Below are 26,824 nucleotides of genomic sequence, written 5' to 3' on the forward strand. Positions count from 1 at the left end.
CTTCAGAAAAAAAATATGCATTTGGTCTTTGTTACCGCCCCCAATTATGTGCAACTACAGTTCTCGGTATAGTTATTGTGTGAAGCATTCCCACTTATGTTGTTTCTAACCTTTTTTATTATTATTTCGCATGCTTTTTATTCTCCACACTTTTTTGTCATACAAAAACTCAGATTTACATTGTTCAAATTTCAACATTGGCTTCAAAATTTCACGTCTACCTGGGAATATATCGTCCAATATATCGTCCACATTACTTTCGATTGCATTTCGATGATAACAGCAAGTCAACTGTGGCTCAGTGGCTAGTGTGGGCGGAGCTTTGAGCAGTAAACAGGAGGCGATGGTTCGAATTCCTGCATTTCATATTTTCTTTCTTTCTTCTTCTTCTTATACAATTAATAATGAGTAATTTTCACACAATTTATCTTTCAAATTACTTCATAAGCATTCCACAAGCATTCAAATGTTAGATTTCAGCATTCCCAAGCAATTTCTCTAGAAATTGCACTTCGTCTAGTTGCATGAATGTTTGACACTGCCAGGAAAGGTTCAATAAGGTTTGTTATTTGTTCCATAAACTAATTAGCGGCGTACTTTTAATGAGTTTTGAGAGTTATGTCGTACGCGACCCTACATAGTTTCGACTTTACGGCGCCCGTGACTTTTTCTATTTTTCGTCAATTTCCCACAGTAATCACGCCTTTTTAAAGTTATTTAAAGTTGTGTTGTCACATCTCCGTGTCCAAGTTTGAATAAGCTCCGCTCTGCCGTCCGTCAGCAATGAACGTCGGTGCAGAAACACGAAATATCGGTTCAGGCTCTTCCAGGTCGCACAAATATGCCCGTTTTTTTAATTACTGTACAAAGTATTTGGATGGAAATATTGACTTCAACGGTCAAAGTCGGGTTACATCGCCAGTATAGGAAGGGAACTCCGCTGTAACTTGAGGACTTCCTGTACTGTACTTTACGGCCACTAACTGATAATGAACCCAAGAGGACATGCTGACAGTATTTCCACTCATCGGCTTGCGCGTTGCCAGCCTTCCCTCGTCACGCCTGAAAGCCAAGAGCGTGAAATGGCTAACATGCAATCAACCGCTATTCACAAACACGCCCCTTCCCGTCACAGCTGACAGCTCTTTTCACAGCGACGCACGTAGGAAAGCGTCCTTTGTTAGCCATCGCCGGACTAATGGCTGCGCGAGATCAGCCGGGGCCACGTCCATCACGCCGAGTCTCTCCCGACGCCATCCCGCCGAGACCGGCGGCTCATCACAACGAGATAATTAGCCCGAAGAGCTTTTATGACATCGGCCTAATAGCTACAAGAGCGCATAGGGAGGCCCCGGAGTCCGGAAGAGGATAATGTGCAAGCTTATGCGGTAATGAATACAGAGGTGAGAGGTGCTTCCATAGAAGAGATTGTATTCAATTTCCAATTAGGAGGCGGCGGACCCAAGAGAGCATGCAAACATTGTACGGATGTTGTGTGCTCAAGCTAGACCAGCACAAGCGACACAGCTTTTGTGTTCAAATGAATCCTTTTTTTAACACCTCGCCAATAAATGAATCCTCAAACTCACCAACGTTGTCACCCTGGCACCCCGCATCTTATTGTGTCAAAGTTGCGACACATTTTACAGACGTTATTAACAATAAAGTATTTCTAGTTTAAATATAGCCGCTGAAACGACATGTCCAGTGTGTTACATTCTTAAACGCAGTTTGAAATGAGGCTGACATACCGCCAAAAGCATACTGCTAGCTAAGACATCTGCTAGCCAAAGGCTGAGCTGCACTGTATTTGTTTACAGAGTGCAAGCCCAATACTGTACGTCCTATTCAGGAACTTTGTATGCCTTGTTATTGTTCGGGAAAAAATCTAAATACAAGTACATGAAATTTTTTACTAGCTGCCTTAGACCCACTCAAACGAGTCCATGACCCACTTTTGGGCCCCGTCCCACCAGTCGATCCATTGGCTGGGGGTAGGGTGGAATAAAAAATAAAAGAATAATTTTTTTTACGCCAGTCCCTATATTTCGGTGCTCTTCCTGTAATGCCCTAAAATAGCGTCACCTGGTAGCAGAGAAATATCTGGACCACTAATAGCAGTGCTAAAAGTTAACAACTGATCAGCTCGTAAAGGCAAACAGCTCAACGTCAAGTGCAAACTAAAGATGACAAAAGTCAGTAAGGAAAAAAAGATGGCACACAGCAATTAGTCTCCAGGTGTTGCTAGCAAGTAGCAACGCTAAGTACCACCGTTTTTACTATAGTTCACACTTGGGAATAAACAGTTTGAATTCCATTTGCTACACAAAACAACATGTAAACTGTCACATGTGGAAACGACGTCTTTAACCACCAATAGTAGTCTGGTGGATCGCGTTTACGCCTCAATGCTACATGCCTTAATTTTATGTTGCACAACTCATTAGTTCTTTGCAGCCTTGCTTGCTTAATTTCTCCATTAAATTCCTTTTAAATTCCACTTTCACTTGATGTAAATTGTAATACACCAGCAGCCACATTGTACAAATACTGTAAAGACCTATTCCCCATTAGACAATAGCATTAAACTAAATCAAAACACCCCTGGCCACTATGTGAGGAATTACTGAGACAAAGCTTAAAAGTAGCAATAATAAACAAATCTGCTCTTTGACTAGAAAAACAGCACAAGTACTGTTTTTAATGCGTTGTATTAGCATGTCTTGCAAAGGATTATGCATTTTTGAAATAACAATTTAAAGCAGGTTCCAGGTGTCGTCACATGTCTGACATTGCGCACGTCCATAAACACATCAATTGTATTTTCACTGCGAGGGCAGAATTGTATTAAGAAGCCAGCAACTTACACTTTTCAATTAGTGTGGCGGATCCATAAATGTTATGCAACAGATGCAATGTTTTTGGTGTGTGTTTGTTATTTTTTAAACTACACACACGACTACTATCCAAGACGTATAGTTATAGTTATAGTATAGGTTGCAAGACGCATGTAGTCTGCTAACGTCGATGGGAGCAGGAAAATATGCTGTAATTGCTTTCTCCCCCCCGAAATTTCTTCTTTTTTTTTTTTTTTTAAAAAAAAGGGCCGCAGTCAGAGGTAAACTCCACAGGGAATCAATTTGCTTTCACGAGTACCCAGCACACACTTCTGTAAAAAAAAAAAAAAAAAAAAAGGAAAAAAATCTGTTTCCATGGAGACACCCTGCTTCAGTCCTCTTTTACAAGTGTGCCATTTTCTCCTGTTTTTCACTCCTGTAACACCCCACGGGTTGGTTCAAGCTCTGGCTACATATCAAAACATGTTGTTTTCCGGGTTCTAGCTTGTGTCAATGTGTGGAATGCGGTAAGAAAGCTTCACCTGAGGGGATGGGGGGATGGGGGGGGGGGGCTCTCTATGCTCCGACAAACAAATACACAGCATTCTATGCTTTTGACGGCAATGAGGCAGCAGTATGGAATGTATGAAGCTTCTTGCTACCTATGTAACATGCGCTAAGAAAAGGTCACGTCTTCTGTCACCACAAAACTCTTCGCCTGCAGCTACTTGCGCACAACAGATTACGTTACTTGTAGCCAAGCGAGAGACTGAAAAGCTGAGCGTGAATCCTGGGAGAAACGCAAACAGCGATACGATATATTTGAAGAGGAATTGCAAAGGACGTGGAGTTAGCTTGTGTATGAAATGCAGGATGTAGATAAAGACGCCTTGCCTAAATAAAAGAAGCTAAAGAACAAAGAACTGTCTTAAAATACACAACTGCACATATGTATACATAATTTAACATAGCCTAGAAAGAAGGAATTATAATCCCTCCACATGCACTTTCAATTGCTTTGTAGAACTAAAACTCGCCAAAATAAACTCATTTAGCACGCAGAGTGACTAACGGTTTAGCCAGTTATCAGCCGGCCAACTCTCTATTGTCATTCGCCAACTTCCATTTACCTCAACAGGCCAGGCCCGCATCTTAAAGGCACGCACACATTCAACATCACAGATACTACACGGAAAACGTGAGGATGTGAGCCCAAGTTGGCAAAAAATACCTGCACGTCTCACGCATTTTGATGGCGGTGGTGGGGGGGTGTCTGCAATGGAACCCCCACCGTAAACAAGGGATTAGTGTAGTGCAGTTATGCGGCAATACTGTTAGATAATGCACTGCAGCTCTGCTTATCTTTTGAATTTGACATGACAGTAAGGGGTTCAGTGTAGTTTGGTCATTGTTTGCCAGATAAGAAAATTGTGCATCATCATCATCATCCAGATAAGTTCTAGAACCAAATTTGGTGACTGTTGAAGACAAATGACAGATTGTATGGTTTCTAAATTTAAACAGTTTTAAACATATATTCTCTACAGTAATCATTTTTCACCCCCGATCAAACCTTCAGATTTGAAAACAGGGGACACAAGCGTTGAAAACTAAGTCCTCGCAGCTTCCTGAAGTGAGGCGCAAGTGACGTTCCGGGTGACAAAGTGAGCGCGTTTTCCTTTTATCATGATGACTTCTATTAATAGACCAAGACAAAGTGCAAGTCAAGCCTGCGGGAGAGCGCGTGCTTGAAATCAAACATCGGTTTTGCAGGAGATTAAACAGATCGACTTCTCTCTCTTTTTAAGGACAAGCATGTCAGACGGCAGCTCGTTTGCCGCCAGTGCTTAAGTTCTCAACTCGGTCAGACCTCAAAAGAATTAAAAATGAGCCGAGTCAATCAATATCATGCTGCATGTGACGCAATTGATAATAATAGTCAACAGCGAGTGGGTACGATCTGTCAGTCTCGAGATGTTATCCCAATTTTCTCAGACTTTTAATCCTACCTCTGCCAAGGGCAGCTGTCACGGTCCAAGGATGCCGGCTTGCAGGTTGTATGCTGTTCCACTCCAGTCCTGTAGGGGGAGATCATGCTTATTACCACCATTTAACCAGCAGTCAAATTAATTTAAGAAGACATGTCCTTCATTGCTCATAAAATAACAGTTACTACATTCCTAAACAAAATTAAGAAATAATGCTGAGTACAAAACTCGACAACAACAAAAATATACTTGAACGTCAACAGTTTGTGGTACTGTGGCATTTAAGTAACAACCGGGTTCCAGTTATAAGGTCAGCTCAATTGGAATCGCTTAGACTCTAATGTTTTGGCCCACGTCGAAAAACAAAAAAAAAAAAGATGGAATCTCACTCACACACACTTTGAAGGAGGTGGATTGGGGGAGGACACACACAAAACACAATTAGCAAGGAATGTTAGCCCCTCGGACCCCAACCGCTCACTCCTGCCCTCGCACTGTAAATCACAGCGGAGGTCAAGACGAGTGAACTGGAAATCTTTATGACTCTGATAGTATTTCATTGAGGCCTAAGGTCAAACTCTTGGCCAACAAATAAACTATAAAGTATATTTTTGTGAGGTTTTATTTTTTTCAACTAAATTCTTGCCCAAAAAAATCCTTGTATGTTAGGCTATTTAAACATGAAGCATGAAAAACAAAACAAAAAAAACAATTTAGCTGATTTGCCATAAGCGTCGGATATACATCCATTTTAAGATGGGATTTAAAACCTCTATCCAGAAATATTCAGTAGAGTTCAGCATCCATTTTGCAGAAAAAAAATTGCAGGGGTGGGCTGGAGTTGATCACATTTACATAAACAACCATTCACTTTTACACCTATGGACAATTCAGACTGAAGTTTTCAATGAATTAAACATGCATGCTGTGCTAACCACCAGGCTGTCACCACATTATTAGCTTCCTTATTTAAAAAAAAAAAAAAAAATCCTTAATTTTGTAACCTACCCTTGACATTGGAACACACACTTATCGTGGCTTTTTTGGTGCCACAGAAAAAAATTCTGTAAGGAAATGGTTGTCTGTTAATATAATATAATAAGTGAAGAGGGGATACATATGTTCATGAAGAGGGGACATTAAAAATGGAAAAGCTATAAACAAGGGAAAACTGCCATCCAAGTAGCTCTAAACAATTTGTTTAATTAGAGAGTCAGTCAATGGTATGTGTGTGGTTGCAATTATAAGTTGAATTCTTGGGGGAATATCCACACACTTGTCATGAGGGGATGTTGTTAGTAATGATGCACAATTTAGCTTCAGATTAAATAGTGTTTTGTTTTTGTTTTTTTAGTATACAACCAAATCAAATAAGAAGATCAACTAGCTTTTTATAAGACCCAGTTCAAGAATTTCCAACAGCCTGTTAAGAAGCACCACAAGAAACTTTGAAGCTAAACTTTTCAGCTAATAGCTAACACACGACTCACCACTTCCTGGTCGTCTTCAAGGGGCGGAGCCAAACCAGAATTAACGGGGCGGAACTGCTAAAATCTTCAGGACTGGACCATTCAGATAAGTGAGAAGGGGTGCTAAAAAAGGCAATTTCACAGTGGATTTTGTCTTTAGCCGCATACTGTCCGTAATTGATCAAAAAAGGGGCGTTATATTCATGGGAATCCTTACTTTTTTCATTAGTTGATTCTATGGTGTTAAAGTTAAAGCTGATATTTATTTTATGATGTGGCTGTATTCCCAACTGAATGGTGCGCTCCATCGAATCCGAGAAGGTAGAAACAGCAGCTATTTTTCATTTGTGAATATTTTCGTTTTTATTTTCTAAATAATTTCTTCCTATCTGGTTGTGTGTCTGTTGATTTATTGACTGTCAGTTTTCATATGCTATATTCATAAATGAGTACATTAACAGTGGCATCCTTTGAAAGCGTTCCCATGTGTCTTACAGGGGAACTAAAGGGGGTCTTAGCAAAACAGTATTATGCGCAGTTTTTATTCATGTATTTATTCGTCTAAACAAACATATTTTAAAAATAATAAGAGATCAACAGAATAATCCACCTATCATTTTGGCCTTACAGCCCTCTGCTGTCGACTGAAATCAACGTGAAACTGCCCTTGGGCTTGCATCGCCGATGTCCAAACCTAGAAAACAAGTCAAAGCACGGGGTTCACATGTTGCCTACCCCCCGCCCCCTGAGATTTGTTATTTTCTGAGATTTCCCCCACACCCCACATTTCCCTGTTTTCCCCCCATGAATTTTCACTTAATTAAATTTTGAGCGCATTTGAAAGAGATTTTCGGATTGTCCTTATCCTCCGTGTAGGCTATAGGGTAGCCTTTAATACCGATTCACCATGATATTGCCACCAGGAAAAAAGACACTCAACAATACGCACACGCACACACACAGGATATGAAAGTGTAGGACGGATGGAGATAAACACATATATGAAAAAAAGCGCTCCCTCATTCTTCTTCTATCAATTTCCTCCAAGCTCGCATTTATTTCAATCACCGCGCAAAATCCAGATTGATGACATCATAAGACATACTTCCTTTTCCCCACTGCGACCACACACCCTTTTCCTCCCTGCAGTTTTTGCATCCATTCGTCCACATCACCGGCTATTTACATTATAGCCAAGATGATTGTCATTCCTCACCAAAATGGACAGTAACACGTTTAAAAGGCATTCAAGTGAGACACCGCAGTGGGTGTATGAGGAAGTGAAGGACACTGGACTCATGGGTGGAGCGGTTTCAAAAAATTTCTCTCACAGAAGCAGCACTTCATCACCAAGCCATGGAATTACAGTACACTTTAGTGCGCTGTTTGCTAACTCTTATTGAGCCACGGTAAAGGAAAATGTTCATCCAAACTAACACTGCAGCTCTGCTTACCTTTCGGCTGTGCCATTATGGCGCATCTGTGAAGTTGCTTGAAAACGACAGATCTTTTTCACGCAGCCTAGATGACATGCCAAGGGCGGAGAAACTCAGTGTGGATGCAGATATTCAAACAAAAATACTTTAGATATTCAGGTTTTGAATGTCAGTTCGCCTCATTATTCATGTTCCTTCAAGTTTTTAGGGCAAGTGACCCCGTTTGAAAGGTCACAGTAATTTTGAGTAGGCACTCATTAAGACAGAAAGATTGCAAGTGGTTTCATAAAACAATATTTCTCACTAATCCTTTAGTCCTTTTTTAAATCAGTTCAAATGGATTCAATCCCCTCATTGCGACTTCACATTTACGCGGGCCGCTAATTGATAACTGCTTTGACGGGCGGCACTTTTAATCTGCTAATGGACAGCTAGCCGAATGCGTGCGAGTACGCTGACAACTCGGCCTGCTTTGTTGTTGATTGATGCCCGGTTTTCGATTTCAATTTGACTAGTTGTAATGAGCGTGAGGAGTCATCCCGGTTTCTGCTAGTGATCTGTGTGCAGGCGTCTGATGAGGATTGATGGCTCAATTGAAATTGTTCAAAAGTCATTTTCTTTCTTGTTATCATCATCATCATGAGAGGAGAGTTTTTTTTGTTTTTTTTTACTGTATATATGTCAGTCGAGATTATTGCATGCAGTGTACCAGATTGTGCTGTGTGATGTTTACAATGATGCCTATGCTAATTTCTGTTAGCTTGTCTATGGTGTTTCACATTATATTTAGCATTAAGCTAGTGAACTATTGTTTAACAAAATTATATTCGCTCTCATTTCGTGTCAGTTTTACAGTAAATGTCAACTGAGAGTGACAAATAAATAGTATTTAAGAAGTGTTTTTTTAATGAGCTTTGAATTTATAAAATTATACTGTGATTTGAAAATGAAAATTGAACTAAGTGATCAATGTACAAAAGGCCAACATTTAGAAGATGCAACAAAAAATGATTCATTTCTTTCCCGCTTTTGAATAAAAACAGAAAACAAAGTGTTGGTTTTTTTTCATTATAAATTCTAAACAGCTGGAACAAAATACAAAAAAAGATACATCAACACAACACATGAGCGTACCACAAAATATACAGTTTACAGTCAAGAGAAGTAAAGCACGGAGAATCGCATCCAAATAATAATCCTTAAGGAGAATAAAAATACAACTCAGTAGTCCCAAACTTGACAAAAAAAGGAAGCAACAAGCACATTATTTTATATAAAACAAGAAACAGATGCCGTGACAGGTTTGCTAACAGTCAAGATCAGTAGACACGCATTGAAATACAAAAATCAGATAGTGGTTTGAGGTGAGCCTTCTTGTTTGTATTTTCTACTCAAGGCCATCAGTTCCAGTGTACAACAAAAGTCAAAGGCCACGTCAAGCCGCTATCGGCGAGCACAGGAGATCATCAGTACAAAAAGAAAAATAATCTGATCCCAACAACAGCTCGTGTTAGATTTGCTGCCGTGAAAAAATCAAATAAAATCCAGCAATAAACACCTAGAAAAACACACACACATTTGGCTCCCTTCCCTTCATAACTGCTGGGCCTTAAAATGGCAGGCAAATTAGACCCCCCCCCCCCCCCGCCAATTTCAGGTAGCCTTTTGAATGGTTCAATCCTGCAAAGAAAATGGCCGCATCTCAGACCTTCAGTAATCGGTTTTGGAATTACAGCTCTTAGAAAGAAAAAGTGAGAGGAAAGAAGTCAAGGGGGAAAAGTGGGCAAATCAAATGTAGATTTCTATAAAATGAGTAGGTTGGAAATGGCTTGACTGGCCTCTGACATCACAACAAATTCGGGGGGAACATTTTTTAAAGTCCTCCCAGGGCCAAATAAATGTGATTTTTTTTTTTCATTCAACCCCAAAACACAGTTTGAAATGACTCTTATTAGTAGACCCACAAACATGGAGGACGGACATTTTTTTTTTTCATGTCTCCAAGACAAACTTATGATAGAGATTTTGTCTGATTGCTACTAAAACACATATATCAGAACAGGCACAGCATTTGGTTTGATTTGAGCATTAAATCCAAATTGGGGACTTGGAACTGCAGTGTGAATCCAGCCCTAGCCAGATGTGCCAATACTTTTGAAAATATCGTCAAGCGAGTCACCCAAAGATGTGATTGGTTGATGAAAGCGTCATTGAGTGCAGTGCGAATAGGGGGAGGTGGCGGTGGCGGCGGCGGCGGTGGTAGGGGAGTTTGGGTCTCCGCTCCCCTTTAAAAGCGAATATAAATGGGTGCTGTTTTTTCTTCATAACTGTCGCACTTCTTCCCTTGGTCCCTCTGCTGGTCTTCCTTCATCACTGCAGGACGGAAGAAAGAGACCGGCGTGAGCATCACAAAGCAACACTCTCGTCACCGAGGCCGACGTGCAGATGTTATTTCGTTTAGACTGACTTAATAAATAAATAATTTAAAAAAATCACGCCGCCACTCAGATTCAAGACGAGATGCTAAAGGGAGCGTGTCAGTTGGCTGCCAATCACCAAAGAGCAGCTGTCACCAGTTTGACAAGATGTCGGACATGTGCGGCGGCGTTTCGGACGCGAGCCGCTGCGGCGGCGGCCGGCGACGACGTTGTCAATCTGTCTGAGCGACAGCTGACTGATGAGACGCACACTTTGCCGGGCTGGTTGCATATCTAACGATGCTTCTGCCATGTCGCAAATAGCAAAAAATCCATCCACATGAAACGGTTTGTCATTGCCTGTAGTTGCCACAAGATGGCAGGCAAACCACTTTTTTTAGATTAGACCTGACGAAATGACACTTTTACCCCTGATTTGAACAAAAGCAGTAAGGTTTTTAAATTTAATATGACTTTGAATGTTGAATACCCTTAATAGGTGTTGTCTGTTAGCGCACCTGTTCCGCGGGCGGTCTCTTGTTGAGGAGACCGGCTTCTTCGTTGGCCTTGTCCGTCTTCATCTCCACTACGATGTCATTGTTCACTTCTGCGTCTGCCCTGTAGGGGATGCAGGAGAGAAAGTAGATTTTAACTCTATTACTGCCAAAGACGTTAAATGACGTTCTGCAAAAGCCTACGGAGGAGCGGCAAAGACGTTAAAAGACGTCCACCATTTTTTTTTTTTGAAACGGGTGGAGTAAAGCCTTGCCCAGCTGTGGTGAAAGTTTCAAGCAGGTCTAGTGAGCCTAATGACTATTTTTGGCCCCTAGAGGGCAGCGATGACTCTCTTTTGACAAGTTGGGTAGGCGTCAGTAGAAGACGTGAGGCGGAGCTAGAGGGGACAATGGCTGGGGAAGGGAAGAGAAGAGAACATGGCGACCGGTTTGCAAGCAGCTCACGCTCGAGCATTTTTTTTCAAAGACAAAAAGCATCGACCAACGCTAAAGAGCACATTGATGACGACGATGATCATCATCGATGATGATGATGGTGACTCCGAGGTTGGAAGCGTTGACGCGGCAGTAGAAGACGTGAGGCGGAGCTAGATGGCTGAGGAAGCAAACAATGGCGGGTGCAAGCAGCTCACATTTGGGAATTTTTTTCAAAGACGAAAGGCATCGACCAACGCTAAAGAGCACATTGATGACGACGATGATCATCATCGATGATGATGATGGTGACTCCGAGGTTGTCGCCGAAGTTGGAAGCGTTGACGCGGCGGCTATGACGACGTCATAAAGGTTCACGGGCTAGCGATGCTAACACCGGAAAACGCGGAGCGCAACCGAGCACGCTCAGGCGGACGTTCGATCGGACGACGAAGAGTGCCCCGAGTCCAATGCATATTCATCGGAGGAGTGTGTACAGTCTGCTACTTGCTATTCCCCGGAAAAAAAGGCCGTCAAGAAAGTGTAACGTCTGCACGCGAAACGGACAATTGAAGTGAAACGTATCTGTTGTGCAAATCCTGCTCCCTCTCCTTGCACGCAGGAGAGCGTTATAAAAAGAAAAACTGTATTTGAAACATCCAGATAATTGTAAGTAGTACCACAGTTGCACACATTTGTAAATAGTTTGTGAAATTGTTTTGTCAAATTGTTACACTGTTGAATGGAAATAAACGTATTTTGCAATCTAAAAACACTTTTTCATTGTTGGTGAAAGCGTTTTACAGAAGTAAAGCACTATTTAGGTGTTTGTGGCATCATTCATGGACAAAAAGAAGTGTAGAATTCACTAGAGTGCATGAAATAACATCGTTTCACAAAAAGCTCTTTTTCTCCGTTTTTTTTGTTTCAAAACAGAGCATTTCGGTGAAACTAACCATTTTCAATTGTTGATTACTGAAGAACGGAATAAGGTAGAAACAAACTTTTTTTTCTGATGAAAGATGAGAGTTCAATCTTTCATTTGGTAGTATGTGTGTTTCCATAGTCCAAACACAACATTTTCTGTGGACCTTGAAAGATCAGTCAAAATGCTTAAATCGGCTGCCACTGGCGACATCCCGTTTCTGAAAACGTCTGGCAGTCAAAGAGTTAAAACAACCAAATCATACAAAAAAAAAAACTTTCTGAAACAACCTTATTATCATCATATAATGAGTCAAGTAAATAGTTGTGTTGCTCTGGGGCGCCCCCTACAGATGTGGAGTGTCACTTACACTCTTGTACTTCATTGTAGTTGGAGATGTTAAAAAAAAAGGTAAGTGTCAAAGACTAGTCAGAAGCTAATGAAGTCAAGCTTATGCTAACGAAATGAGAGGCTTGAGGTGGTAAGTGTAAGTTGTGAAGCTCCACCAAACATCAACATGAACTCACAAAAAATTTCGTAGCGATGACAATTTTTTTGTCAAGTCTTCTGTCACGCTAATTGTTGTTTCGATATTTGTATTACATCATCTTTAATACAATAAAGCACTTTATTTTTATTTTTATGCCTTGCACATGTAAATTTATCGGAAACTGTGAAAGTGCCTTGGTGGTTCTGCTGTTTTGGCTAGCAACAGATATTATAATAAATAATAATAAAGCTTTTGTATCTCAAAGCATGAATCCCCATTGAAACAATTGCAAATGCCATTCATTTGTTTTGGTCTCCCCCCTGCAAAATAAATAAAAAAATAAATAATGTAATGTGTTTTGTCGAACAAAGAAAGAGCCCTCTATAATAATTATTTCGTAAAACATTTAGTAGCATGCAAAAAAAAAAGTTTGTGCACGATGATAAATTGTTGTGCATGATTTAGCCACTGGAGGGCAGTCATGCAGACACAAATGAAGAAGACTTTCACAACTACTGTAAGTAAACTGCAATACTATTACTTTTAGGGGGATAAAGAATATACGTGTGAGTTACAAAGGCTAACATGAAGCTAGTCAGATTTAAAGCTTTGTGTAATTGAGATGATTTTGTGGTTCCAGACGTTTTGAGAAATGCGAGCATTGCAGCTACTCACACTTGCTTCTTGTCCTTCTTGGCGCAGGGCAGTTTGCTCTTCTTGTTGAGGAAGTAGATGAGGGCCACCAGCAGCAGGAGCAGCAGCACGCACACCACCACGGCAATCACCACCCCGCTGGAACCTCCCTGCTGCTGGTCAGCTACAGCGTCGCAATGACGGGCGGGATGGGTGAGGATGGGGAGGGGGGAGGGCAAGATGGAGGTGGAAATTTTTCCGAGTGGAGGAAGAAGTTGGAGGTGATGGGAGGGTTTGATTGATTGAATTTGAAAGTGGGAAGGAGGGGGAGGGGGGGGGGTCATGATGATTGGTATGGAGATTTGATCCAATGGTAGCGAGTAGATGAAGATGGGAAGGGGAGGAGGAGGACAGATGAGGTCCAAATGGGACCCGGGTGGGGTGGCGGGGAGGAGAGGGAGCAAGGGGGAGGGGTGGAAGTGGGATGTGGAGTTAGTCTTAAATGCAGAAGACTGAAATGAGATGGGACCCAAAAAAACGGGACCGGCATATTCACAACAACGAAGCTGCTGACCAGCCACGACACCATAAACACATCACAAACCCCGCCCCCCACCCCCGGCCACACACACACATACTTTTATTACTGCACTTGTGGGGACATGACGTCACCATGCCAGGTATGTGAAATATAACATGTTTGCGGAAGTATTGGTCTGACTACTCAAAGTTGGGAAACGTTTGTTGCCGTGAAATGAAAAGCACAGATTGACAAACTTTTTTTTGTTTTGATCATGATTGTAAAAAGAACAAACTTTAGTGACCCCCCCAAAAAAAGTCTTGTTCACACATGCTTTTTTTTGGTTACTAGCATAACATATAACGAGGGGCACTCAAAATGTGTTGCTTTTTTGGTGTTTTTAAACGTGTTTGTTTATGAGGCGACAATGCAATTTTAGTCGATGTTTGCAAGTCAACGTGAACGGGAGTCGTCAGAATCGAGATTGTTTCCATCCGATGAAAAGCGACTACACGGTGAGTTCAGTGATGACAGCTGAATTTGTATAGAAATCGGAACATGCCGTCTATCTCTCTATCACTAAATTAAGCTGACAAAGTACTTGAGTCCTATTTGTAGTAAATACTTGTTTGCAAAACACTTCTAGGCCATAAATATAAAATAATTGAATGAAAAACAGGAAGTACAGCTACAAGTGAGCATGCCTTACACTTTGATGACCGCTTTTTTGAAAAGTTGTCGGACCAGTTGAAAACTAAGGACCCCATTTCTACAAAAGAAAAGTATGGCGGGCCGCCAAGCTAATAAAGCGCTGGAGGAAACCCTGTTTTAATTTTTAAACTAGGGATGTTCAATACCACTTTTTTTAGGACCAATACCAGTACGAGCATTCACTCTTAATAACTTTTTTTTTTATACATACAATTTCATTTATGACAATGTCAGATGTAAACAAAAGAACTTCTGATGCACATAATTATTCGCTGACGTGTCTAAAGGCCACCAACTACTGGCAAGGAGGACTTACCCAATGTCAGATTTTTTTTTTTGCCTGAAATATCGGTAATTGGTATCAGCAATACCTTGTACATTGCAATAAAGCTGATATTGGCCCAATACTGAAACCTGGTATTGGTACTTGCCCATCCCTACACTGTTAAAAAAACAACTGTAATATAACAGAATTTTCCTGTATTTTAAAAATATCATTTAATTTACAAAAATAAACTCTGATTTTACATGTCAAATGTTAAATAACATGAAATCACTGTAACTAAAAATACACACAATATTTCTGTTCTTTTAGAAATACAAATATTGATTGTTAAGACATTCACAAATGTATCGTAATTTCACAAATATTTGTTATTTAATGGAATAAAATGTCAAATTCAACTTCAAAACCTTAAAAAAGAAAAATATATAAATTTAATGAGAAATTAACGGTATATTTTTTTAATTTCACCATCATTTCTTTGTGAATTGACAATTTTTGAAAATAACTACAAATTCTGAAATGTCTTATAGATTGCAGCATTAATTGTATTAACATTTATTTTGAAAGAACATCTAATGAGATCGAGAAGGTACTTTTCTGTTATTTTACAGTATTTTCTGGCGCCCCAGTTGCCGGAAAATTACTTATTTTTTAAAGATTTTTTTTTTTTTTACAGTGTAGTTTATAAAGGCAATTATTTAGGGGAGGAGTCAATTCCTCTCGGATTGAATCCAGGAAAAGTCATTTCAAAACAAATGATGTCATTGTATCGAGTTTCTAATCTTAAAACTGTGGTAAAAGTCGGGCTGTAGGTGGCGGAGTGGAACTGTCACTTGACTTTGATGCAGGTTGGCGTGGGTTCGCTTCCCCGCCCGGGAGACCATGTTTGTCTGTGTATATGTTTGTGTGTGAAAAAAGAAAAAGAAAAAAGTCCGACAATGACGTTTGTCCCCATGACGGCAGTAATACAAACATGCGTACACATAAACAGCTCTTGTCAAAACACAACTACACTACATCGTGTATGCACAAAGTCCAAACAAACACACGCACACACACACGAAGACAAACAGCACGTGAGTGAAGTTAGCGGTTACAGACCTGATTTAAGCACATGGTTTCCAGAGAGCAGCACTTTGAGAAAAAGAAAGTCGCTCAGTCCAGTAGCTTAGCAAAGCAACCACCAAAACACACGCACACACGGTCGGCAAGGAAAAGAAGACGAGAAGCAAGTGCAACTAGAAGCCAAAAGGAGACGCACACAGAGTGGAAAGGAAGGGATAGAATAGAATAGAATCCTTTATTGTCCCCCGAGGGCCCCAAAAAAAAAAAAAACATCCCACAGACATTACAAAGGTGACAAGAGAAGAAAAAGAAGAACAATATACAATATCCACAGTGTTTGGTAGCAAGAGGGCTCATGTACAAGATTGTAGTGCAGCAGTGTGTGCGCGTGTAGGTGTGTGTGTAAAATGGAGGGAAGGGGGCAGGTGGGTGAAGGAGGAAGGGGTCAAGGGGGAGTGTACTAAAATGACAAGAGTCCTGAAAGCAGGAGGGACAAGAGGAGGAGGAGGGAGAAGGCGCTACCTCTGTCGGCGGAGTCAAGAGCTGCAAAAAGACAAGAAAAAGAAGAAGAAGAAGAAGAAAGGGGGCACGGGGGTGCAGGAAAATAGAAAAAAAAAAACAGCATTATCAAGTTGGTGTGCAGTCACAAAGATTGAAGATTGTTTACGGCTAAATCAGCAATTTTTCAAACATTTTAATTTAGCACAAAGTTAACTCAAGTTTGATTTTGTTTGATTCTTTTTGTCAGTGAGAAGAAGAAATGAATGATGACGGTGCACCAAAAATACAAAAGCATACATTTTTGTGTGTGATTATATCAGGATTTAGTGGGATTTAAAAAATCTTATATGTATTTTTATATTATTTATTGGGATTAGAATTTTTTTAATGTAAATTTCATGTTGTTTTTTTAAAGAAAAAAATGCAATGCGCTGTTAGTTTGTTTTTTTTGTATTTGGATATTGTTTGTTTTTTAGGTAATACGAGGATTTAGTGGGATTTTTTTTTATTTTTAAGAAAAATGTAATGCACTGAAATTGGTAGAAACTTAAATTATTTTTTTTATTGAATTTCATGAAAAAATGCTATAACTACTTAAAAAAAAGGTGGATTTTGAAAAAAAGAAAAGAAACGAGAGATGGTGGTGGAGCAAAATCATCAGGATTTTTTAGTTACACGGGGATTTAGTAAGTAAGTAAAATGTAAGTGCTGAAATTAGTAGAATGTGAACTTATTTTTTTTAAATGTTATTTATGAACAAATGTTTTGGCTACTTTAAAAAAGGTGGATTTTTCATGCAATGTTATCCATCAAAATTATTAGAATGTCAACATAACTAGCTGCTAGTTCGCTAGCTGCTAGCTTGTTAGTTGCTAGCTCACTTGCTCACAAGCCGACTAAAGTTACGTCCCAATTCGTTGGCTGCGCAAAATACATAATTACTCCAAAAATGTTTTACTTACTTATTAGTTATTTTTGGATCCTTTAACAATAAAATATACAAATCTTTGGGGGCAAGGTTTGTGTTTGAATGTCATTATCTTTGCTTTATGTTGAAATATGCTAAAGCAGAATAAAATAAGTTTATTTTTGCCGATTTTAGAAGAGGTAATATCAATCAATTAATTGGTCAGCCCTTAAATACTTTCAAATGAAAACGAAGACATGAGTGCCATTGAACAGGGGGCGTGGCCACTTTTGATGGCGATCCAAACTGTTGTCTGACCTCTTTTGAGAGATACGCTGAAGGTCTTGCTATCGGTGCCGTGCTCGTTGGCCACCTCGCAGGTCACGCCGTCCTTCATGACGGCGGCGTTGGCCGGCAGGGTGACGGTGCTCACCGCCTTGTTGCCCTCCACCGTCACAGACTGCGGAATCAACAAACAACCGCGTCACATACGAATCGAAATGTGTTGACACGTTCTGTTGTTGTAATTATTAGTTTTTCATTCAAGCTTCTTTTCATGTTTTAATAGCGCAGCCATCAGCATTTGCAGATGAAACGGTGGATTCATTATAATTTCATCCTCTTTTATTATTTCACTTGATGTCACGCCAGGCTGCCTCCCGCCTACGGGGGCTTTGCTTTTCAACTGCAGTGCATTAAGAGCAAAAGAGTGAAAGTATTTTCCATCCCCCATCAAAATGCTCTGAAGTTCTCGTGATCGGCTTCAGCAGCTTTACTTTTGCAATGAAATAATAATAATAGTCTTATGATTAATGGTGTTCGGATCAATCGGTTATCGATCATGATCGGACGATTTCCATGCATGGAAAGGTATGTGATTGGCATATGTCAATCAATGACTTTCATTACCAATCTCAAAAAAATGCTAATTCGAAATAATGTCCTGTTATTGTACAACAAAGGGATGGAAATTTGGTTAGAATGTTTGAAAAAAAAAAAGCATTTGATTAGCATTCACGCTAGCTAGCTCCGCGGGAGCCTCGTACCTCTTTCCCCGAGGGCTTCCAGGTGAACTGAGGTGCGGGGGAGCCGTGGGCGGAGCACCTCAGGGACACCTCATCTCCTTCCTTGGACACCTCCCCGCCGAGCGGCGTCTCGATCACCGGCTTTCCTGCGGAGGGACGCAGGGAGAGGGGCGTAAACAAAACGCTTTCATCCCGCGCCGGGCGTAAACCGGCGAGGTAGGAAGCGACGCCCTCGCTTTGCCGCTTCCTCCAACTGTGCTGCGTCCTTCCTGAGCCGCGCCACAGCGCAGCTAGCACGCATTGTTAGCATCCTGTTGGCGTGGGCGAGGAAAATTAACTGTTGATGGTTTATACAAATGTTGTTATAAATACAGAGAAGTGGAATAAATAAGATAGACATGTTTATGCTCATACTTATAGCTTACAGTTTACAGCACTGTCCTCTGTTTGAATTGGAACGTGAGAAGCTAGCATGTGCTAATAATACAGCCGAGGTGCTACTGTCAAGCTAGCTAACATGCCTTTCATGTAACACGCATTCAGTCAAAAAATAGGCACAGATACTACACAGTACTTTACAATATGAGGATGGTGACCCCAAGTGGACAAAATAATATCTGCACCATACATGTGTATATATTATTATTATTATAATATGCATGATGATTTAAAAAAATATATATTTAATATTCCTTTTCATGGAGGATGGGCTGGGCTGCCCTGCGATAAGAAAAAATCTGAAAATATTTGAATAAGCGGGCATATAGCACCCAAAATATAAAAAACAAAAATAAGTATTGTAGATAAAAATAAATAAAAATGATGATAATGAAAAATATTTTTTTAAATATCATTTCAAAAATGTGAATAGGTGAATATGTGGGGGGATCCACTTTGAAATAAATAAGTAAATAAATAAATCATAAATAAATAAATAAATGGTTGCGACCTATAAATATAAGCAACAAGGATTACTGTCCAGCGTGTTCTCTTGGTGCTGCATCTTTCTGTTAGGAATTCCTGCCATTATCAGCGTGGTTGATACCTTTGATGGTGAGGGCGGCGCTTGCCTGACCCGTCAGTCCCGGCACGGACGGCACGGCCCCGACGCACATGTACTCTCCGTCTTTGTCGTACGAGTCAGCTTTTATCGACAGGGTCCCGTCCTGAGAGAGAACCTTGGAACCCTGCGGGGATGAAAAGGCAACAATGTAAAACATTGTAGAGGACGTTTTCATTTCGTGTTCTATTGTGTTTGTCCTCATCAGGAGATTACGCTATTTTCTTAGTTTTCTTTCTTAAGAATCACATATATTTTCTATTTCGATTTTTTTTATTTCCAAGAATAGAATTTATAACGTTGACTGTGTGGGTGCACCTCATTTTGTGGCCCGTAAGTTTATGGGAAAGCAAAAGTGCAGCATTCACACACGCACGCACACAAAGACAACGATAACAAATGACAGTCAGTGGGCCGAGGTGAACCCACAACTTTCTCATGGAGATCCTGCCCCATAAGAAGCAACAAGAACATGTTTTTCTTCCTAAAAAGCAGCAGCGCATGCCAACAAGACACAACAGAAGATAGAAAAAAAAGCTCCACAAGAATAGAGAAACATTTTTTTGTGTTGCAAGTGGAGGGCATCGAACACGACTGCAGCTGTCAACAGCAAATCGCAACTTTTGTTGGCTTGATTGTGTGGGAAAAAAATTCCTTGTGTAACAATTATTATTATTATTTTTAATTTAAAAAAATGTTTTAGTTTTCTCTTCGTGACTTAATGTCACTTTGTGAGGTGATGACATTTGTGTTGGCAGTTTGATGATTTTATTTGTTGAAATATGTATATGTAAAAAAGGCCGTAGGCTTGATAAGCTGGATAAGCTGCGGCATCACCGCACGTGTTTTCGGTTAGTTTTGGTAACCTGTAAAATTCTGTATTTACTATTTTACTTTGACTGAAGCGGATCGAATCAGTCAATCGATGATGAAAACTCACGTTTTCACAATTTAGGGTCACCCATCTGCCTCTATATGCCGTTCGCAGAAGTGGCAAATCCAGGTTTAGAAAGTAAAAACCCTGCCAAAGTCTGGCTTTAGTCATTGATGCTAGCTAGCTAGCTAGCTCCCTAGCAGGTAAACGAGCACCATGGGAGCTAGCTAGCAGGTAAACGAGCACCATGGGAGCTAGCTAGGGAGCTAGCTAGCTAGCACCTGGGGTTAACGCCAAAATGTGGCAGGGTTTTTACTTTCTGGACCTGGATTTGACATCTCTGGCAATCAGAAAAAAATCTCATCCTGCGGAACATTTCCAAAACGATCCTAAAATGGCCTCTTCAAACCAAAATGGCAGACTTATTGGGCCTTTTCTGGCTCGACTTATTGAGACTTTTTTTGTGAGTCAATTTGGGACGGACATCAAATTTCATGTGGCTATGTGAAAGTATCTTGGGGCCCATTTTCAAGGGTCACTTAGGCCTAAAACTGAAATGTCACATGATCACCTCTCGTGTAATAAGGAGTGATATTCTCCTAGTGAAGGGGGAAAAAGCAGGCAAAAACCGCCAGCTCACCTTTTTCCATTGCACTGTATGCGGGGCAGAAGCTTTGGTCTTACATTGCCACTCCACAGTGTCTCCGAGCATGACAACCTGAGGCTTCGCCGGGCTCACATTCATTGGATCAATGTCTGACATAGAGAGAGAGACAGAGAGAGAGAGAGAGAGAACGAGAGGAAAATCAATTAAGAGCTTTGGCGAGCATGTAATAAAGCTGTTAAGAGGGTTTCACAAAGCGAGAATATTTGGAAGTACAAAGCTGATGCCCTTTCTCCGAAGTTAAGCCCACTTTGGGCTAAGCCCGTTCCGCACAATTCCGAGGTTATCTCCTCTTAATGTGTTCGAATGGCTCAAATTAGGATGACTTTAAAGTGACACCTGAACCGTGAACAATCAGATCAGACGGTCGGACCCTTTCGTCCTCCACACGCATTAAACAGGGCACATGTGTACCGATAACTTAACTTGGCCAAATTTGAGCATTTTTCCTCCATTAAAAAAACCCAAAAACCCAAAAAACTAAATTAAAAAAAGATTCCAAAAATAAAAATATAAAAATAAATGTGGAAATAAATAAAAATACATATAGAAATAGAATGAAATATCAATCAATAAATAAAAATGTGCTGCTCTCATATTTATTTATTTCATATTTATTTTTATTTTGTGAATCTTGTTTTATATTTCTGTATATATATATATATATATATATATATATATATATATATATATATATATATATATATATATATATACATATATATATATATATATATATATATATATATATATATATATATATATATATATAGTTGTTTTTATTTCCATATATATATATTTTTTTTGTATAAATTTTCCCCCTTTTATCAATTTATTTATTTCAAATTTTGGCAGTGTTGTTCCTCCATATGGGTCTGTCACGTTTTAAAAAACGGGTCATGTGCAGCTCACTCACAGTGCACGCTGAGGATGATCTCGCCCGTCAGGTCGGCGTCGAGGTTGTCAAAGTCGATGGCCTTGCACTTGTACACGCCGGTGTCGGTCCGCTTGCCGGATTTCAGCATCAGGAGGCCGCCCTGGCCGAAGACCGGCTTGTCCTGGAGGGTGGGCCGAAAAAAATGCTGAAGAACCTCTTAAAAGTCATCGGATTTTCCATTTTGAAAAAAGGTTGTCGTTTAAAAAAAAGAATTTTTTTAGAGCGTACGTCTTTGGTGAAGTCAAACTCAGGCTGAGGGTTTCCGTCGGTCTCGCACTTCATGGTGATGTTGTCGCCCTCTTTGACGGCGCCGGGGTTGAGCAGGGCAAACGTGGCCGTCTCCGAGGGGTCTAGATGGACAAGGACAGACATTGGAAGGGAACAGGTGAGAATTCCTCAATTGGGTGAGCTTCCAGCGCCATACTGTAAGTCATCAATCGGGGAGGTACAAAGCATTCCACAAGCACTTTCCCAGTGACTCGTCTTTCCCCGCCTCATTCTCCGCATTCTTTTTCTTCTGTGGTGGAGTCGCAACCGTGACGCCACCAAAGAATTTGCGCAGAAGCTGTGACGGTGGCGAAAATACAACAACATCTGCTTAAAAGCAAAACTGTAACTCGAGCTAGCTAGCATGGACTTTGGTAGCCGCTAAGAAAAAGAAAAAAAAAACTGAAACAAAAATATTTGAACTGATATAGAACTAGGACAGAAGGTTATGATGATAAGGTCTATTAAAAAGTTTTATTGTAATTTTGTTATTTCTATTTAATTGCATTAAAAGAGCCACAAGCTTCTCGCGAGCCTCCCACAAAGATGCTATCATGAGCTATCATGATGAGATTATTTTAACTGTAGTATGAAAATGTAAAGAATTCAATTTATGTTTTACTTTTACTGTATTTGAGTCAATAAACTGCCAGCTAGCATTCCACAAACATGCTGAGCACTCAGATAACGTGACAAGACTACTTTATATAGGGTAAAAGTGTCTGTAATTTAATGCTAATTAGTTTTGCATTTTAGCTATTATATTTGTGTTATTTTATTTGATTCTACTAAAAGGCATGCTAAGCATAGCGCATTACGATGAGGCTGTGATTGTCATAGGATAAAAAATTCGAATAATGTATTCTTTTTTTTTACTTTAAGCTAGTTAATATTCTTCATACATGCTAACGTGGCGTGACAGAGGGTAAAAGTGTTAATAATTTAATGTATTTCTTATACATTTTAGCAATCTATTTGTGTTTTTATTTAATTCTACTTAAAAAGCCACAAACTGCACACAAGCGTAGTGTCTCAAGCAATAACAGCTAATCAGTGGGTCACAAAGTTAATAAATTAACTGATTTTTATTCACATTTTAGTTATTTTATTTGTTTATATAAAGGGTGCCATTTAAAAGTTTAAAAATAGCGAGACAATCTAAATATGCTAGTAGACGGGACGATGCTACCGACACAAAATCTGGAGCTAGCCCGAATTTTAAAAAGTAAGCTAGGCTACTATCTTGCTGCAATCTTTGAGGATATTTGTTTTCCCTGCTACACTGGTCTGGTGTGTCTCACCTTCACTCTCAGTGGGGCGAGACAGTTGTTAGATAACACACTAGGTAACAAAGGATGTAAGGCAGCGAGAACAAAAAAAAAAGAAGAAGATTTGGGTTAATTACAGACATTTACAAAACATTTGTGGGCTCACAGTTGAGGTTGAGGTTGATGGTGTCGGACTTCTTCTGCTTGATCTGGTCTCCCGGCAGGCTGAACTCCACCGTGCACTGGAACACCGAGTCCTTGTCGGCCTTGCTGGGCTGCATGTACAAGGTGCTCTTGACGGTGTACAGGCCCGAAGCCTCCTTCACCAGAGACGGGACCATGTACGTCTCTTTCCCAACAAGAGTGACAATGTGAGTTGTGTTTGACGCGACTGTAAAAAATAACGAGGTGATGTTTATCAACATACTTTCTTTCCTGTCCTTGACCTCGGCAAGGGGCTGACCGTCCTTGAACCAGATGATCCTTGGCTGCGGGTGTCCGTTCATTGTCACGCAGGTACCGATCTGATTGACAGGACATTCTGTCAGATCGTTCGAGGCGCATCTTAGACAGTACAGCCATAGCGGAACATAATCCGTCTTTTTGTTGATTAAATCAGTGTTCCCCATTGAAATGATTGGAAAAGATCGGACCTTTTAAGCAATAGAAGCAATGGACATACAACAACAACTAAACAATCAGTCAATAAAGCGCACTTCAGCAGTGTACACTCTAAAAACATTTGGGTAAAAAATTTATCCAAATTGGGTCAAAAAGAGACCAACTCAACTTTTTGGGTTTTTCAAATTCACCCAAAACGTTGGGTCAAATGAATAACCCACAATATAACCCCAAAATTGGGTTGTTTGTGGGTTATTAATTACATTTTACTCAACTTTTTGGGTTAAATAATTCAAAAGGTTGGCTCGGTTCATTTTTCAGCAATTTAATTGGGTTATTTATTCAAGCAAAAAGTTGGGTCAAATGAATTACCCCAAAACAGCAACAACAACAATAACAAAGTGGGCGCTTTGTAGGTATTTATTTAATTTGACCCGTTTTGGATTAAATAACAAATAAAAAGTCGAGTCAGTTAATTTTGGACCAAATTCAGTTGGGTTATTCAGTTAACACAAAAAGTTGGGTCAAACGAATAACCCACAAAACAAGCCCCCCAAAAAAGCTTGCTTTGTGGATTTAAAAATATATATATTTTAATGTAATCATTTTATTAATTTCAATTAATAACTCCAAAAGTTGGGTAAGTCAATTTTTTTTTTTGCCAATTTGGATTATTTTTGACCCAACCATTTTTAGAGTGTACCAACACTTTTCATTAGTTTTCTGCCGGCTTCTGACTCGCTCCGTCACTCCGTTAGCCAACTTCAGCCCAGCTAGCTAGCTGCCGTAGCAAGGAGGATTTTACAACATCAAGACGTGCAAAAACCAACTCCGATTCTAACTCTGGTTAAAGTAAGCCATTTTAAGATAAAAAGAAAAACTTTCCCAGAGTTAAAAGCCACCAGCATATGCCGCTGTACTCTCCTGTTCAATAGATACGTTTTCAAATTATTAAATGTCAGGCTTTTTAAAATGCTTTGGGCACCGTATGGTGTAGATAAAACTTCTATATAAGTGCATTCCATTAGCCATTTAAATCAAATTGGATTTTTCATTTGTTTGATAGTTTCTTTGGGGGGGGGGGGGGGGGGTGCAATGTGTAAGATTCAAATCCATTTGTAATTTATTCGCCAGCGTCAACATGGTTAGCGAATCGGTGTTTTGGGTGCAAGGCCGAGCACTAATAGAAATATAATTTCAAACTTTTACATTATCTTAAAGGGCTGCTTTTTTCAATTAAATGCGATTATGTGGGTGTACGTAATGAAGTGTCGAGTTCATGTATATCACCGAACACACACACACACACACTTAGCAAATTCATTTCAAACACACCTCGGAGCTGGTAGGCTGTCCCACAGAAATGGCTTGGGTTGATGCTTGTGTAAGGGTGGGCTTCTCTGGAGCAACTGAGGGAGGATATAAAAAAAAAAAAACAGAGCGGAAGATGAGAGTGACGATAAATGATCATATCATTATGATTCAGAGGAAGTAACACCCGCACCTTTAACCTCGAGACGCAAACACCCATAAAACAGCGCGGCCATCCCACGCTGGCTCCTGACCTTGTTAATTCACTTGAGCAGTAAATATCCTGCTCGGCGTTATTCCAACCGTGACCCGCTTCACATGAGCTGATAAGGGTCAGAACATCCACTCGCACACACATAAAAAGGAAAGAAAAAAAAAACACTCCCGGGATTGTGAAAACAATCGCACAGGTGCAAGATTTACCCTTGTTTCCTCGCGTCTTCCTCCAGCTCACATGCAAGTGTTTGAGCTATGAAAATATATCCGCTTAAAACCTCCAAGGGCTGGAAAATATCCCGTCCTAGAACTTTTCCATGCCACAACGACGAGGCGCTCTTATGTGGCCATTCCAGTGAGAAGCCCCGGCTGCCATGTCAAACTTTTGTTTTTTCCATCTGCCTCACTTTTTTTTTGCCTTTCTCTGCAAGACGTGCGTGGACTCACAGCTGACAACAAGGCGCTCTAAAGGGGGTCACACCAGTGGACTATATCGAAGGGAAGATGCATTTTCAGGGTGTAGGCTTAGCTAGCTAGCATATTGCATGTCCCAGTTGCATCAAATAACCGATGATGCGAACGAAGGTGCTCAAATTCTTTTTTTTCCCTTTTTTTCCACTAAGAGAGGCACTCAAATTCTTAAAGAGGAAGTCAATCCCTTAAAAAAAATGTTTTGACAATATGTTCTTTGCAGCCCCACTAGTCTAAATATGTTAATCGGGTTAATATTGCGTTAGTGAAATATGAGTTCAGCAGCAAAATCCAGCCGTTTTATATCCATCTCAGGGGGCGGCCATTTTGCCACTTGCTGCCGACTAAAGATGACATCATTGTTGCTCAGGTCTCAGGTAACCAATCACAGTGCAGCTTTAGAAAACAGGTGAGCTGGTGATTGGTTGTTGCCTGAGCCCTGAGCAACTGTGATGTCATCTTCAGTCGACAGCAAATGACAAAATGGCCGCCCCCTGAGATGGATAAAAACGGAAGAATTTTGCTCCTTAACTCATATTCCACAAATGTAATATTCATTAGAATGTCCTGTTTAGACTAGTGAGGTCACATATTATTGTCAAGAAATGTTTAGCCCCCCCCTCCCAAAAAAATCAGGAAACTGAATTAGTGATCAACAGTTTAACACTCCACAATAGAGTACAACACAGTTCTGAGTCTTTGTACGTTTTTAGCAATTATCCTCAAACATGTCCGACATCTCTGAATGGACTCAACAGTGCCTCTAATGATGTTTTTCTCTTAGCGGTCATTTACTGGCTAGAAACGAGCACAGCTCAGCTTTTCAGGAGAGCATAAAAACACGAGTGATGTCACATAATTCATCCTGCCGTCTCGTAGGTTCCGCCAGCCAAACGCGACCGATGAATAACTGTGGGCCATTTTCTTCCACTAAGTGCTCGAAACTCAATGTTCAAACAGCAGCACTTCATTGTGGTTTTGTTCAACGCTCCACCG

The 26,824-nt window shown here is 40.3% G+C and overlaps 1 protein-coding gene across 4 annotated transcripts in view; it reads right to left on the reverse strand.

The window, feature by feature from the left end:
- Nucleotides 1–8,782: 8,782 nt before the first annotated feature.
- bcam (basal cell adhesion molecule (Lutheran blood group)) overlaps nt 8,783–26,824 on the reverse strand; it is a 55,777-nt gene continuing 37,735 nt past the window's right edge. Inside the window, exons 4-17 of one of the 4 annotated variants that reach the window (XM_077574802.1) lie at nt 25,166–25,239; nt 23,637–23,733; nt 23,376–23,558; nt 21,903–22,024; nt 21,654–21,795; nt 20,714–20,829; nt 19,185–19,326; nt 18,161–18,285; nt 17,433–17,574; nt 16,229–16,249; nt 15,743–15,775; nt 13,167–13,308; nt 10,666–10,765; nt 8,783–10,103 (exon numbers count right to left, since the gene is read on the reverse strand). In XM_077574802.1, the coding sequence (XP_077430928.1) occupies nt 10,101–10,103; nt 10,666–10,765; nt 13,167–13,308; nt 15,743–15,775; nt 16,229–16,249; nt 17,433–17,574; nt 18,161–18,285; nt 19,185–19,326; nt 20,714–20,829; nt 21,654–21,795; nt 21,903–22,024; nt 23,376–23,558; nt 23,637–23,733; nt 25,166–25,239 (1,442 nt within the window). In that variant the 3' untranslated portion in view covers nt 8,783–10,100. Of the gene's footprint in view, nt 10,104–10,665; nt 10,766–13,166; nt 13,309–13,607; nt 13,637–15,742; nt 15,776–16,228; nt 16,250–17,432; nt 17,575–18,160; nt 18,286–19,184; nt 19,327–20,713; nt 20,830–21,653; nt 21,796–21,902; nt 22,025–23,375; nt 23,559–23,636; nt 23,734–25,165; nt 25,240–26,824 lie in introns of those variants that run through there. The other 3 variants (XM_077574803.1, XM_077574804.1, XM_077574805.1) reach the window with 3 other exon arrangements.

The sequence above is a fragment of the Vanacampus margaritifer genome, chromosome 9 (genome assembly GCF_051991255.1).
Source record: "Vanacampus margaritifer isolate UIUO_Vmar chromosome 9, RoL_Vmar_1.0, whole genome shotgun sequence".
NCBI classification, from domain to species: Eukaryota; Metazoa; Chordata; class Actinopteri; order Syngnathiformes; family Syngnathidae; genus Vanacampus; species Vanacampus margaritifer.